Source organism: Zalophus californianus, chromosome 11 (assembly GCF_009762305.2).
Source record: "Zalophus californianus isolate mZalCal1 chromosome 11, mZalCal1.pri.v2, whole genome shotgun sequence".
Taxonomy (NCBI): Eukaryota; Metazoa; Chordata; class Mammalia; order Carnivora; family Otariidae; genus Zalophus; species Zalophus californianus.
This window is the reverse complement of record NC_045605.1, coordinates 84,106,419-84,123,684: the sequence shown is the minus strand read 5'-3', so window position 1 is coordinate 84,123,684 and position 17,266 is coordinate 84,106,419. Positions and strand designations below refer to the sequence as shown.

Sequence of the window (17,266 nt, the reverse complement as noted above, 5' to 3'; positions counted from 1 at the left end):
AGGTAAGGCAGATGCTATTGTCATACACATAAGGAAATAAGACTGGGGAGGGGCAGAGGCAAGATTCAGACTCAAGTTAGCTGAGTCCACATCTTACGCATTTTCTGTCACACTGCCTTAGCTCCCATATGTGAAAGCTCTTCCACTAAATGGCTAAAACTATACAGATAGAAGAACTTTATAGAGTTCCCCTGTGCTATCATTCTTCCTTGTCTTTTCTTAGGGAAAATGAGCCCAAGAAAGTTTAGGATTTGCACCAGGCCCGGCCCAAAACTAAGATCACAACCCCAGAATTTCTTGGGTTAATTCCAGAGGTCTTTCCTTTCCAGTGCACTGCCTTCATGTTTTCTGAATCTACATGATTATTTTCTTTATTTTTTCTTCAGCTATTAAAATAAATTATTGATTATAGTCCTGGCTTGGGAAATATAAGTATTCCCCCCTGTTTTTAGTATTTGTTAGTAATAAAATGAAGTCAGTTTTATCTGGCAAAACTTTTTCATAATGTAGAAACATTCTGGAATATTGTGAGAGTGGAAGAGAGGGACGTGACTGCTTTGTGTTGGGAGAGTGCAGGAGAGGAAGATTGGAGTTATTGCTTGCTCCCATTTCCTTCTTTTTTTAAAGATTTATTTATTTTAGAGAGCCGGGGGGGTGGGCAGAAGGAGAAAATCCTCAAGCAGACTCCCCGCTGAGCTTGAGGTGGGGCTCAATCCCAGGACCCCAAGACCATGCCGCAAACTGAAATCAAAAGAGTCTAATGCTCAACCAACTGAGCCACCATGCGCCCCGCCCCATTTCCTTCTTGATTACCCACATAGGTAATGTCCCAGGGACACTTTCCTCTCTAACTTGGGAGAATCTCTGATTGATTGTTTACACGGTATCTAGGGTTAGAAAAATAGTTAGGGTCAGACAAACAATTCAGGGATCAAATTTTTTTCTTCCTAAGGTATATAAATGTAAATAGTAACAGAAGCTGGGAAAACAAGGTATTAATTACATAATGAGGAACAACAGTTCTCCTAGTACAATAGGCAACTTAGTTCAACATAGCAGTTGGCTCTTGTCTGATTCTGTATTAGAGACCGGATTTTTTACTTTTTCAACTGGTGCCTCTTTCCACCATAGTTATTCTTCTGACCCACTTGTGTAATTAGTTGGTTGGTCATATGACACAGAGACTTCTTGAAAATTGGGTTCATTTCTTGACTCCACACACTTGATCTTTACATATCTCCCTTTTCTAACCTAGTAACAGCAATTCTTCACACTATTCAAGTTTTGAGTGTTTTTATGAGCACTTCTATTTAAATACCATTCTATTACTTATCACTTTCTCTAGTCATAGAAAATCTTTTTAATCTTATTCACAAAGCATTCCCTCTTTCCTTCTCAAAATTTCTACCTAAAATGGATTTATATCTTGTCCCAGTGCGGCATCACTTAGTTGAAGCAATAAGCCATTTAAGATCCCTAGCGAAAAGAAGGGTCAACAAATTGGAAAGAAAACTAAGGAAATAAACTTTTAAATTTGAGCCATCTCAGGGATCTGATATGGTGGAGCTAAATATAAAAGAGGTCAAGATTGGGGCACCTGGGTGGCTTAGTCATTGGGCGTCTGCCTTTGGCTTGTGTCATGATCCTAGGGTCCTGGGATCGAGCCCTGCATGGGGCTCCCTGCTCGGCAGGAATCCTGCTTCTCCCTCTCCTACCCCCCCACCCCCGCTTGTGTTCCCTCTCTCACTGTGTCTCTCTCTGTCAAATAAATAAATAAAATCTTAAAAAAAAAGAGGTCAAGATTCTTGACTAGTCATCAATAAAGAGTTCTGAAACAGATCCTCAGGAGAGAGGAAGTGTGTCAATAGTCATTGGTTTAGCAATGAAGACAGTTTTTACATTCTTTTCTTCTTAACCGTTTTTGCTTACCCTGAATTGGAGAATAGAATAAAAAGGCTTACAACCCTGAAATAGACTACACTATTCATTTCTTACTTGACAATATGACCTGTCCCATTCTATCAGGAAAAAAAAGATACTAAGTTCATTTGGCATATGTGGCCTTTGAGATATTATGTTGGTTGTTTTCCAGTATTTTATGCCCTTCTAGGTGTTACTAATTGGTTGTTTAATTTGTTATTGCATGTTCCCAGGTTAAACTAAGCTGTCTAATTGCCAAATCATGTTTCTCTTGTTTTAAAAATGGGCATGTTTTTCCCTTTTCCAGTCTCCAGGGATATTTTCCCACCATTTTAAGATAGTAAAAGGAGAGGGATATAGTTTAAAAGATTGGAAGGAAAGAGGATTGACAAGACTTTTTTTTTTTCCTTTTGCAGTAGTCATATCATCTGTGTAACTTATTCTATTCCAATAGTCATAAATATTTGACTAATATCTTAATTCATTTTTCGGACTTCTTAAAGTTTAAATTTACTATCTCCCCCAAGAAAAAACTAGATTTCTCTTCAATAAGAATAAGTGGGATCATATCTATGCGTGATGAGGATGTTGCTCTCACAGGCTAGTTCAGTCTTCCTCAGCCATTACAGCACATGGCTTCTCCATCAAGGAGTTAGCACAAGGTAAGCCCCACGGCACTGCTTTGTCACCTTTTATTTGGCACTCTGCCTGGATGGTGATCTTTCAAAATTTTGAATTCTCACACTAAGAGAATGTTACATGATAGCTGTTACTGAAACAAACTGGAAGTCCAAATTAATGTAATTGGATTTGAAGGATTTGTTTCCCAGTAATAATTGAGCAATCTTCCTGTTCTGTTTTGGTTGGCTTACCTCAGTAAATTTCAATAGATTTCAAACTTGACATCATGGCCTATCACACTGCCCCTCTCCAGCCCTATAAAATGTATGGTAAGTCCTCTTTAGCTGTAAGTATAAAACTCAGAACAGTTTATCAATATCCTTTTTGTGACTACTAGGATATCTATAAACAGGAAGATTGTATTTTAATGAAGGGAGAGGAGAAAGGAAAGAACTCTTTGAAATCCAATTTAGCACATTGGCATAAATATTTTCAGATCATTTATTTAGGTAGTAGCTCATAGGTTAGTATTAAACTTCTTGGGCTTCTTTGTGATCAACAGAGCTTTCAGCTTTCCATGGTCAAGTGCTACATTTAATGCATGGCAATAATAAACTTATGCAAAATAAAAGGGAATTTCATGCTTGGGAGGAAAAGAATTTTATGCAATTTTATCCTTACCTTAAGAACTGACCATTAAAGTAATCTAAAATGCAAGGAGTTTTTTTTCCTATCTTTATTTTGGAAAATTGACATAAAAACCTTAAGATTTCCCATGTAGCCTTTTAAAACTTTTTTGAGCCTACTCTATTGCTGCATGATAATCTTTTATTTCTGAAGAATTAGATGTTTCTCTCTCTAAAAGGGAAGGTAAAGCAAGAGCTGAATAATCCTTTACCTATAAAATATGCATATTTATGAAAAAAAGTGTATACATTTGAAAAATGGAATGTATTTTTATGCTCCTATTTATTTGTTACTATGGCAACCACCACACTGCCTAGTATTTATGTTGTCTAAGATTCAGAGCACCTCTTCAAAAAAAATAAATATGCCAGAACCATGTACTGTATTTATTTTGAAGCTTAGAAAAATATTTATTCTAATGCATATTTTTTAAGAAAAATAGCAATAAATAATGTAAACTTCAGCCTGGTTTAAATGATACCTTTTCCAGTGTATGTTTTTAAAATCAAAATAATTACATTTTTTTCCTTGTTATAAAAATCAGAATAAAGAATAGAAATAATGAATTTTTTAAAAAGATTTTATTTATTTATTTGACAGAGAGAGCCAGAGAGCGCAAGCAGGGGGAATGGCAGAGGGAGAGAGGAGCCTGATGCTATGTTGGGCTCCATGCAGGGCTCCATCCCAGGCCCCTGGGATCATGACCTGAGCCGAAGGCAGATGCTTAACCAACTGAGCCACCCAAGAGCCCCTAGAACAATGAATTTTTAAAACTCATGAGTCGGGCCCTGGGTGGCTCAGTCATTAAGTGTCTGCCTTCGGCTCAGGTCATGATCCCAGGGTCCTGGGATCGAGCCCCACATTGGGCTCCCTGCTCAGCGGGAAGCCTGCTTCTCCCTCTCCCACTTCCCCTGCTTGTGTTCCCTCTCTCGCTGTGTCTCTCTCTCTGTCAAATAAATAAATAAAATCTTTAAAAAAAAAAAAACCTCATGAGTCAATCTTAAAAGGTAGTCTCTTGATTTTTCTTATTTTTATGACTTAATATTTTGATTCATAACAAATTTCTGAAAATATAAAACAAGAACACTTAGATATTTAATGTTAGCTACATAAATCAGAAAATATAAATGGTGTGCATTTCTGATTGCAGATGGTTCTTTGATATCTATGAATAAAAGATTTATATTTTGCATGTGAAATGAAAGGCATGATTGTTATTATTTTTCTTAGTTTATTTAAATTATTTTCTGATGTGTGATACATAAATATAATTTCTTAATGTTAAACATCAGAATGGAAGTTATGAAGCATAAATCAGACATGTTTCATGTCACGTATTACCTGTTAAGAAAAACTGCAATACAACATTTAAGTACAACAGAATAGTGAGCATATTGTCTCTGATACTTGTAAACAGGATGGATCTGCAGTTTCACAGTTTATGTTGACAGTATCTTTGTGGGAAATGTAATTATCAAATGAATTATAACATGTCCTAGTATTAAGATTATTAATGGTAATTTTAATTGCCTTTTTCAAGATAATTGGATATGTTCTCATAAGTATATGGGAAAGGGGGTATTGGGCTAATTAGATATTTTGAACTCAGTTATCTTTAAAATATCTAGAAGTTTAACATATATATTTTATATTTTAGGAATTTCTTCTTTTAAATGAATGGTTTCTAACTAGAATTAAAAATAATTTATAGTCCATAAAAATCTCTCCGAATATCCCTTAATATTCCTCCTTGAGTATTAATATGATGAAAAATTTAAATAATGATAGTTTTAAAAATTAAATTTTCTCTACCAGTTAGAAAATAATTCTACAATTGGTCTGGTAAAGAGATAATATTTTATTCTAGTAATGGGTACTACTCTATGGGTGTTCATATGCTATTTTTTGGTAGCTTTAGAAATTGGTACATTTCTTTTTTTTTTTAAGATTTTATTTATTTATTTGACAGAGAGAGACACAGCAAGAGAGGGAACACAAGCAGGGGTGGAAAAGGGAGAAGCAGGCTTCCCGCCGAGCAGGGAGCCCCATGCGGGGCTCGATCCCAGGATGCTGGGATCGTGACCTGAGCCGAAGGCAGATGCCCAGTGACTGACCCACTCAGGCACCCCAGAAATCGGTACATTTCTAAAAAGAAATCCCATTTGGAAATACACATCAACAGCCTTAAAATTGTTCATACACTTTGATCTGGGAATTTAACTTCTAAAACTTCTTTTAGTTAGGAAATTTTCTGTGGTATGGTCAAAGGTGCATGGGAACCACAGCTTTATTTGCAATAGGCAGCATTTGGAGCAACTAGCTAGGATATTTAAAAAATAATAAATAATTATGTTTTCAACAAGTATTTAATAACATAAAAATATTCTCATTCAGTAAACACAACTGTACATAAACTATATAATATGGTCACACTTTGTTTAAAGAAAAGGCTATAGAGTTGCCTGGGTGGCTTGGTCGATTAAGCATCTGCCTTCTGCTCAGGTCATGATCCCAGGGTCCAGGGATCGAGCCCTACATTGGTTTCCCTGCTTGGCGGGGAGCCTGCTTCTCCCTCTCCCTCTGCCTGCCAATCCCCCTGCTTGTGTGCTCACTCTCTCTCTCTCTATCAAATAAATAAATAAAATCTTTAAAAAAAATAAAAAAATAAAGAAAAGACTATATCTCAGGGCGCCTAGGTGGCTTAGTTGGTTAAGCGTCCAACTCTTTGTTTTGACTCAGGTCATGATCTCCTGGGTCATGAGATCCAGCCTCGTGTTGGGCTCCATGGTCAGCAGGGAGTTGGCTTAAAGATTCTCTTCCTCTGCCCCTCCCTGTGCTTGTGCTCACTCACATGCTCTCTCTCTCTCTCTCTCTCTCAAATAAACAAATAAATCTTAAAAAAAAGAGAAAAGATTGTATCTCTGTAAAATCATAGATGAAAGCCTGAAAACAAATACTCACAAATTATAATAGTGGCTAACTCCAAGGGTAAGAGATTATAAGAGACTTTTCCTTTTTAGACTTTTTTCTCTAATCTTAGTATGGGTATTTCGGTAATAACTGCAATTATCATCAAATTGTTTTTAATAGGACAAGTTAATTAAAATTGTGTTTATATTCATTAATGAAAATTTAGCTAATGGAGAAGTAATGTTGTCTTGTTCAACATTGAATTCATTGTCTATTTAAAGTCTGGGAATAGTGGGTACTTAATAAATATTTGATGGTTTGAACAGAATAATGATGGGATCAGGAATTAGCAAAGTGGTTTTAGGGAAAACACATATGGAGGACCACAAAGATGCCTTCTTTATGTTTAAGTAAACTTGATTTATCATAACAATGGGTGACAGGATAATAAAGTGATAAGAATATGCAAGAACTGTTCTGCAAACCATAGTTCTGGTAGCATAGAATAAGGCAAAACCTGGATGGCTGGATTTATCCTAGTACATTTAGTTTGTATAGTTGTATAATTATTGCTATTAGAACAAAACATTCCAGCAGGAAAAATAACTTACTTGAGAGTCTGGGACTCGAGTACTTAACCCTCCAACTTTTTTTTCCCAATTGAACAATTATTTTTATAAAACAAATTTTGATAAAACAGGGAATACTCTGAAATACAACTATTATAAAATTAGAAAAATAGACTTCCACAGTTAGCTATATTTCTATTGCTGAAAATTTCATTTTGAAAATAATAATTAGCAATCTAGGTGATTAATAGATATTTTACATGTTTATACACTAAAAAGGTACATTTCATGAAGAAATCAAGTGTCTTCCTTCAGTGAATTGAATAATCAGCCTTTTGGACAAACTGTGGGAGATGAGCCTTTACAAAATGAGATCTCTGCAAAGGTAGCCTTCCACACGTCTCCTAATAAGATCATTATCTTGACAGTATTTTAATATACCTGAGGGCAACCTGAGAGCAACCACAAGGTATAATGGCTTCCACTGTGGTACAGAGACATTGTTTCTGCACTGGGGAGAAGTTAATGGAAATTAAATCAAGGAGGCCAAATCAGGTGACAAGAAGTAAGGTAGTCCACTGCTAGAATGCTACAGTAGTCCTCAGTGGACAGATACAAGTTCTGACTAGGTGAAATATAGCCAAGAGCTCTACGTAAGGATTTCCAAATATGCATTGCTTGGGACTGGTCTTTGGAGGTTAAATCTGATGATTGGTTCATTAAATATGTACAAGCTATATGTGCTGGAAACTAGAGAACAATGACCTGAAGCCTTTTTTAAAATTAAGGCTTTTTTAGAGCAGTTTAAGATTCATGGCAAAATTGAAGGAAAGGTATGGAGATTTCCCATAAAACCCCTACCCCCACACATACATAGTCACCCCCATTGTCAATATCCCCCACCAGAGGTATATTCGTTACAATTGATAAACCTACATTGACACATCATAATCAGCTGGAGTCCATAGTTTACATAGGGTTCACTCTTGGCATTGTGTATTCTAAGGGCTTGGACAAATGTATCCATCATTATGGTTTCATATAGGATATTTTCACTACCATAAAAATCTTCTGTGCTCTATTTATTCCTACCTCCCCATACCCCTAACAACCATTGATCATTTTAATGGCTCCACAGTTTTGCCTTTTCCAGAATGTCATGTAGTTAGAATCATAGAGTACATAGACTTTCAGATTGGCCTCTTTCACTTTCATAAGGTCCCTCCATGTCTTTTCATGACATAGTAGCTCATTTATTTTATTTAATTTTTATTACTTGTTTTTTAATTAAATTTTTTTAATTTTTTAATTTAAATTCAATTAGTTAATATATAGTATATTATTAGTTTCAGAGGTAGCATTTAGTGATTCATCAGTTGCATATAACACCCAGTGCTCATTATATCATTTCATAGTTTTTCATTTATCCACTGAATTCAGAACATCTTAGTTGTTTTCAAAATTTAGCAATTATGAGTAAAGCTGCTATCAACATCCATGTGCAGGTTTTTTGTGTGGACATAAGTTTTCAAATCCTTTAATAGATACCAAGAAGCACAATTGCTGAATCATGTGGTAAAAGTATGTTTCCTTTTCTAAGAAACCACCAAACTGTCTTCCAAAGTGGCTGTATCATTTTTGCATTCTCACCAGCAATGAATGAGAGTTCCTGTTCCTCCATGTTCTTGTCAGTATTCGGTGTTGTCAGTGTTGTGGATTTTGGTCATTCTACTAGGTGCGTAGAGGTACCTCGGTGTTGGTGTAGTTTGCATTTCCCTGATGTCATATGATGTGGAGCATCTTTTCATATGCTTATTTGCCATCTGTATATCTTATTTGGTCAGGTTCAAAGTCTTGGACCCCTTTTAATCAGGTTGTTTGTTTTCTTATTACTTGAGTTTTAAAGGTGATTTTTATATTTTGGATAACAGTCCTTTATCAGATATACCTTTTGTAAATATTCTCTCCCAATTTGTGGCTTGTCTTCTCATTCTCTCGATGCTGTCTTTCAGTGAGCAGAAGTTTTACTTTTTTTTAAGATTTTATTTTTAGGGGTGTCTGGGTGGCTCAGTTGTTAAGTGTCTGCCTTTGGCTCAGGTCATGATCTCAGGGTCCTGGGATGGAGCCCTGCATAGGGTTCTCTGCTCAGCGGGGAGTCTGCTTCTCCCTCTCCCACTCCCCCTGCTTGTGTTCCCTCTCTCGCTGTGTCTCTCTCTGTCAAATAAATAAATAAAATCTTAAAAAAAAAAGATTTTATTTTTAAGTAACCTCTACACCTAACATGGGGCTTGAACTCACGACCCTGAGATCAAGAGTCTCATGTTCTACCAACTGAGCCAGCCAGGTGTCCCAGAAATTTTTTATTTTAATGAGGTAGTCTATTCTGTTATTTCTTTCATAGATTGTGCCTTTGGTGCTATAGCTAAAAAGTCATTGCCATACCCAAAGTCATCTATGTTTTCCCCTATTTCATATTCTAGGAGTTTTATAGTTTTGTTTTACATTTAGTTTGATTCATTTTGAGCTAATTTTTGTGAAGGATATGAGGTCTGTGTTTAGATTCTTTTTTTGTTTTGTTTTCAAGTGCATGTCCAGTTGCTCTAGTACTACTTGTTGAAAAGATTATCTTTATCCCATTGTATTGACTTTGCTCCTTTGTCAAAGATAAGTGTGGGTCTATTCTTATGTGGATGTATTTCTGGGCTTTTTAGGTATTTCTCATATAGATCTTGTACATACTTTATTAGATTTATACTTCAATATTTCATTTTTTTATGATGTTATGTTAATCACCATACATTACATCATTAGTTTTTGATGTAGTGTTCCATGATTCATTGTTTGTGTATAACACCCAGTGCTCCATGCAGTATGCGCCCTCCTTAATACCCATCACCAAGCTAACCCATCCCCCTCCCCCCTCCTCTCTAGAACTCTCAGTTTGTTTCTCAGTGTCCATAATCTCTCATGGATCGTCACCCCCTCCAATTTCGCCCCCTTCATTTTTCCCTTCCTGCTATCTTCTTTTTTTTTTTAACATATAATGTATTATTTGTTTCAGAGTTCAATATTTCATTTTTGAATGCTAATGTAAGTAGTAATTTTTTTTTAAATTCAAGTATAATTAATATACAGTTAGATTAGTTTCAGGTTTACATTATAATGATTTAACAATTGTATATATTTCTCAGTGCTCATCAAGTTAAGTGTACTCTTAATCCCCTTCATTTCTTTCACCTATACTTCCACCTACCTCACTCTGGCAACCAACAGTTTGTTCTCTGTATTTAAGAGTCTGTATTTTTGTTTGTCTCTTTTTCCTTTGTTCATTTGTTTTGTTTCTTTTTTTTTTCTTTTAAGTACTCTCTATGCTCAACATGGGGTTTGAACTCATGACCCCGAGATCAAGAGTCACATGCTCCACTGACTGAGCCATCCAGGCCTCCCTGTTTTCTTAAATTCCATATACGAGTGAAATCATATGTTCTTCTTTCTCTGACTGACTTATTTCACTTAGCATTAATATCCTCTAGGTCCATCCATGTTGTTGCAAATGGCAAGGTTTCATTCATTTTTATGGCTAATATTCCATTCCATATTTTAATCCATTAATCTATGGGTAGATTTTTATCCATTCATCTATGGATGGACACTTGGGTTACTTCCATACTTTGGCTATTGTAAATAATGCTGTAATAAACACAGGGCTTCCATTTTTTCTTTTCAAATTAGTGTCTTCTTTGAGTAAATACCCAGTAGTGGAATTACCAGATATGAAGCCTTTTAAGATGATGGTATTTCCATACTTCTTGTCTTCTTGCTTTATAACTTTCTGCCACATGAGTGCTTTCCTTTATTCCTTCTATCTCCAGCCCACTAGAAGGCACCATATAATGTGAGTTTGAATATTCAATTCTGCTATACAAGATAAGAAAACAAATGGGATGATGACACTCATAAGAAATGTTGAGCATCTGGGTGGCTCAGTCGGTTAATCATCTGCTTTCAGCTCAGGTCATGATCCCAGGGTCCAGGGATGGAGCCCCACATCAGGCTCTTCTCAGCGGGGAGTCTGCTTCTCCTTTCCCTCTGCCCCTCCCCCTCACGCACACATGCTCTTTTTCACTCTCTCTCAAATAAGTAAATAAAATCTTTAAAAAAAACCACTTTGGTTTGTATTTCTAACAGATAATATATTTTTTAAATCACAAGCATAAAATGGTTATTTGCCATTTTTTTAAAGATTTTATGTATGTATGTATGTATGTATGTAGAGGAAGGGTGAGAGAGCACAAGCAGAGCCTGACATGGGCTCAGTCCCACAACCCTGAGATCACGACCCCAGCTGTAATCAAGAGTCAGATGCCTAATCAACAGAGCCACCCAGGCACCCCTATTTGCCATAATACCATTACCCATAATACCCAAAATTGAGTGTTGTACCCAATAGCAAATAACTTATGAAGACAAATATGCCCAATTAATTTTTAACAGATAATATATATAACAATACCATTTATTCATAACCAATAAAATAATTTCCTTAGTATCTATAATACCCAGTTTGTGTTCAAATGTCAACAATTGCCTCAAAAATTTGTCTTATTAAAGTTAGTTTGTTCGGGACACCTGGGTGGCTCAGTCATTAAGCGTCTGCCTTTGGCTCAGGTCATGATCCCAGAATCCTGGGATCGAGCCCCGCATTGGGCTCCCTGCTCCACGGGAAGACTGCTTCTCCCTCTCCCACTCCCCCTGCTTGTGTTCCCCCTCTCACTGTCTCTCTCTCTATCAATAAATAAAATCTAAAAAAAAAAAAGTTAGTTCAAATTGGAATCTAAATAAGGTTTAAGAATTGTGTTTGGTTGATATAATTCTTAGTCTCTTTTCACTTGTAACATTTCTCCATCTTTATTTTCAGTGTCATGTCATTTAACACGTTTTTCTACATACAGTATTTCTCACAAACTAGAAGTTAGATCTAGAGACCTGGGTACATTTTTGGGTAGGGGATGACATGGCACTTATGCATGTGCGTGCTCACATCTTTTTTCTCATAGTTTAGTTTTAAAGTACAGCTGTTTCTTTTTTTTTTTTTAAGATTTTATTTATTTGAGAGAACGAGAGCTCAGGAGCAGTGTGAGGGACAGAGAGAGAAGCAGACTCCCACTGTGCAGGGAGCCCAGTGCAGGACTCGATCCCAGGACTCTGGGATCATGACCTGAGCTGAAGGCAGACACTTAACCAACTGAGCCACCCAGGCGCCCTTCTCCATAAACTTTTATTTCCACTGCATTTCTTCTACAGAATTTTATCTTTTATGCTTGAAAGTCTTTTTTAGGCTTTCTTTAAGAAACCATATATATGGAAGGCAATGATCTGGACATTGATTTGCTTATAACTATCCACACTTACTTGCCCCTTGGAAAGCCCCATGTACTGTTTTATTATTGGTAGTTAGTACCCCAACTTGAAGTCCATTAGACCTTTTCTCTTCTGTAGCTGACACATTTTACCTACTATGTGTGAGCACATCAACTTTATGAAGTGGCTACTATTCTCAACCCTTTCTTACAAATGAAGAAACTGATGCAGAAAGATGTTACGTGACTTGTCCAAAGTGTCACAGCTAGTAAGTGGGCAGTGGGGATGTAATTCCAGACACTCTGGCTCCAGAGTCCAGGCCTCTAACCACTGTGTGCTTGAATGCCTTTTTTAAAAAAAAGGTGGAAGAGCAGATCTAGAGGTGGGGATGAGTGAGAGCTTCTATTCATGTAAAATGATTAAGAGATGGAAAGTAAAAAAAATAGTGGTTTTTAGTGTGTCAGTAAATAAACTATGCATGTGTTAATAAAACATAAGGCAGTGCCTTTACCTGTACTTCGCTAAAATACCATAGTAATGTCAGTCAAATTAAAATTAACACATTTTTATTTCTTTAATTTCTAATTAACAATTAGTTTTCATTTAATTAGTAATGTGCATGAATGTTATCTGCAAACTTATTCTATTCTGCATATTCTACTTAACCTGTTATATGTTCTGCTTTTAGTGAGGATAACACTGTTTTTATCGTAACATTATAAAAGAAATATTGCATTTAATAGTGGTAATGATTTCACACTTATATAATTCATTCCACCGAAAGGCCTCCTGAAACTCTTTTACATGGAAAGTAAAACTATACCATCACTCAAATGATTGCTTCTTTTAGTGAAGATTAGGACTGTAATCGTGCATAAGTAAAAAGTAAAAGTATTTCTATATTTCAAGAGTTATAGTTTGATGCAAATTTTCTTAGTTTTTAATAATCGGACTATATAATAAACACACCAGGGCAGTCAAATGATTTCATTCTGCAAGGTGATTTACTTTGTAATCATACAATTTTGCCTTGCTATACACAGCTAGAGTTTTTCACTTATAAGCATTCCTCAATTAAGAAGACTCAACCTATGAAGAAACTGAACAAGCAGTGGTTGTTATAGAAGCCTGAGAGAAACTTGTTCCTCCTGCTGGGAGAAGCTTAAAGGGAGAGGGACAGTGTGAAGGCCAACAGCCCTTTGGTCTTCAGTTGGAATATGAGAGGAGTGCTGGGCAGAGAATAGCACCTTTCCTTATTAAAGTATGGAGAAACAGATACCTTTTCTTATATTGATATAGATTTGGATTCACCTAACACTTCATGAATGTCTACCATATGCCAAGCACCGTGCCGGATGCTTTCATGTTCACCATTTTATTTATTTAATCCTTATAACCATGTAGATAACCAGTTTTGCCAATGGGAGGATTAAAGCTCAGAAAGGCTATAATACTCATGGTCCCATAGCTAGAAAGTGGGAGACAAAGACATGATCTTATGTATTACAGGTATGTATTTTTCCATAATACCTGTGAGTTTAAATTATATTATAGTTCTTTCATTCTTCCATACGCTTAATTAACAATAATCTAGCAACTTGCTAACTAGCTAACTTGCTTTTCTGGAAAGCAGTTTAGTTCAAGGAATATCAGGAGTTTCGGGATGAGATTCAACTGCAGACAACAAAGACCCTCTTTCAAGTCTTTGCCAAGATTTTATCACCTCAATGAGGCCTATGCTGACAAACCTATTTAAAATTGCATTCCTGGGGCCCCTGGGTGGCTCAGTCAGTTAAACGTCAGACTCTTGGTTTCAGCTCAGGTCATGATCTCAGGATTGGGGGGATCGAGCCCCGCATCTGCTTGTCCCTCTCCCTCTGCTCTTCTCTCTCTCTCTCTCTCTCTCTCTCTCAAAAAAAAAAAAAAAAAAAGTAATCTCTACACCCAACATGAAGCTCAAACTCACAAATCAAGAATGGCATGCTCTACCGGCTGAGCCAGCCAGGTGCCCCAGGATTATACTGTTCAAAGATTTAGATTCATACTTTTGTTTTCCTTTAGGCTTTCATCCCTGTTTTGTTTTGTTTTTTAATCATGAGATCTCACATTTAGCAACTGCTGCATAGTCTAGAACATGATGAGAAATAAATTGTGATTAATGCCCACCCTCAATTTATAACCCTGGAGAGTTTTATCTTTAAATTAAATAACATTCTTCCTCATTTTTAGCTGAAAATGGCAAAAAGAGAAACAGATGATCACAGAGCATCACTTTCTCAGTGTTCTTTATCACCCTTGACTAATGCCATGGAGGTATCCCAGCAGAGCAACGCTGAAGGCACCTTCAGTGGAAATACCATTCACCCAACTTATAAATGTATTTCAAAAGATTTACCAAGGTAAGAATATTACTTCAGCAGCTTAAACTGAATCCTGAAGGAGATAAAGTGCTTACACAAAGTTGTCTATGTAAATGCTCAATATTTTGTGGAGATGATGTCAATAATAACTTGGAGATATGATGGGCTATGAAGGTTGTTGTCTGGATTAGAGCCCTTCAATTTCTTTTATTCTACGGGAAGAAAAAAGGTAGATGAGGCAATAAACAGAAATTATCCCTGGAGTTTGACTTGGACAGTAGCATAATGATAAAAATGATAATGGCAGGGCAGATAATATTTGCTCTATGCCAGTCACCATGCTAAGCACTTAACCTGCATTGTTATCAATTTAGTTCTCCAAACAACCTTGGGGGGAATATAAGCCAGGTAGTATTTAAACATTTACATTTTACCAAGGAAGAAACAAAGACCTAGATAGGTCAATTAACTTGACCAAGATTACAGAGCTTGTAGGTAGAGAATGTACGGTTTGAACCCATGTGGATCTAACTCCACAGCCAGAACTTTAAACTGCTATATCATACCACACTTCTCAGAAATGCAAAGCAGAGGAGACAGAGGTATTTTTCCTGTGTTTTTTTCTCCATTAGAAAGTGAAAGGATGAAAAAGTATCTGCCAGGTGTGTGTGTGTGTGTGTGTGTGTGTGTGTGTGTGTGTGTGTGTGTGTGTGTGTGTGTGTGTGTGTGTGTTAAGATTTATTTATTTATTTTAGAGAGAGCACACCAGGAGGGGGTGGAGGAGGTGGGGGAGGGCCTGAGGGAAAGGGAAAGAATCCCAAGCAGGCTCCATGCCCAGCACAGAGCCTGATGCAGGGCTCAGTCTCACAACCCTGAGATCATGACCTGAGCCGAAACCAAGAGTTGGACGCTTAACCAACTGTGGTGCCACCTGGGCGCCCCTATCAGGTTTTGATAAACTATAGGATGGCTAAATGTGATGTCATAGTCTTAATGTTAAATAGAAAACATATACTATAAGAGCATTAAAGAAAATATTAATAAATTAAGAATTATGTTAATCTCCTATAAAAATGCCAGTTTACATTTATATCTTGAAACAGTTTGTTTTTTGTTTGTTGGTAAATTTAGGTGAAAGTGAAATTTAGCTAATTTTTGTTTTGCTTTATTCCTCTGACCTCTGAGTCCATATTAGCAGTGTCTGAGGTTATTTATCCAGTGTACTAGCTATATGCCTAGATAATTTTTTAGAACATCATTACCCAGTATAGTTATACTGTAGAGATGTACGTTGTTCATGAAAGTGTTCTTTCCAATAAGACAATGGAAAACAATTTCTAAATAAGATTTTAAGTATTCCTTTCTACAAATGCCATTGCTAATATAATGTGTATTTACACATTTTTATTCCCTTTAGAATTTGTTTTTATCAACTTTCCTTTTTAAAATAGTGCTTTTTATTCCAACTATCTTTTGTGTAGTTTTAGATTTTTTTTTGTTAGAGTTAACTATAATTTCATTTATATAGTTTCTGCTTCTCATTTTCTTTCTTTGATTCTGATTCTTTTTAACTTTGGCCTTATTTGTCCTTTTTTTAATGTCAGTCTTTCTTTTCATGTGACACCTTCCTATCATCTGTTTTTTTATAGTTTATTTCAATGTGCTACTCATATTTCTTTGTCTGAATCCTGACTTCTTTTTTGCCACTATTACCTGTTACCATCAACTTTGATTATAATGCACCTGGAAAATAAAGTAAACATTTTCTTGGTAATTGAATGGAAAGTCAAAAAGATAATGCCCAGAGATCTTTAACTTTCATGAAAAAGAAAATGATGAGTTTCAACCTGAAAGGGGTCAGGTTCATAAAGGCTAATGGTAATCTAAGATCCGTTGGCATTAATAGGATTATCAGAGAGAGGCAATTTTCTCTATGAATAAAGACATTTTCCCCCTGATTGAGGTTAAAACTTTTCTTGTCTCATTCTTGTTTTCCTTGCCACCTTTCTTCCAACGTTTGTGTGATCTTTTTATGAGAAATAATTATTAAAATATAGTCAATTTGTTTTTCCTTTACTTATATCACAAGAGATTATGTTTCTTTTCACTAAACACACTGTATGTTTTACAAAATATGCCCACATGTATTAAATTCATTCATTGCAAGCCATACAGTGACTGGTCACTTTATTCTCATGTTATTACCCAGTGCTATTAATTTATTCTATATTGTATTCACATTATCGACTCTTCTCTCTTGTGTTCTTTCAATCTTTTTCCTTTGTCACTCTCTTGTATTTGTTTGTAATAGAGTGAAAACTGCTGTGCCAGGTTCCTTCCTCCAGCAAGAAAACTAATGACCAACAGTGTAAATGAGTTCAACATATTGTGCCAAAGAAGGTCTGATCCTCCCATTTTATGACTTACCACTAGGAGGTCAGATGACTGGAAATATCTAGCCTAATTCCTATGGCTACTTCCAGGAAAGCAGCAGAATAAGAAACTTTTCCTACCTAGCTATGGTCTGATGTATTCCCAGGTGACCTGGAACAGGGCACCAGCCTTTGAGACATGGATGGCAGGATTAATTATTTATTGATAACAGGTATCTATGGACAGTTCTGTCATATTTATAGAAGGTATTTCCAAATGCTGAGTAGAAGATTTCTAAATTACAATTGCATTTTAAAATTAAGAGAATGTTGTAAAAATTAGTATCTCTTTCTACCCCACACATAAAGTATTTTAATGATTTTTAGCTGATGATCATCAAAGGATGGAATTTCATGATTTTTACAATAGAAAGTTACAGTATTTTTAAATCCTGCTTGCAGCTGA

The 17,266-nt window shown here is 36.0% G+C and overlaps 1 protein-coding gene across 1 annotated transcript in view; it reads left to right on the top strand.

Annotated features, from left to right (window-relative positions):
• DCDC1 (doublecortin domain containing 1) overlaps positions 1-17,266 on the top strand; it is a 468,564-nt gene that overhangs the window by 9,965 nt on the left and 441,333 nt on the right. Inside the window, exon 3 of the mRNA XM_027579679.2 lies at positions 14,298-14,467. Coding sequence (XP_027435480.2) covers positions 14,304-14,467 — 164 coding nt within the window. The 5' untranslated portion in view covers positions 14,298-14,303. The remainder of the gene's footprint in view (positions 1-14,297; positions 14,468-17,266) is intronic.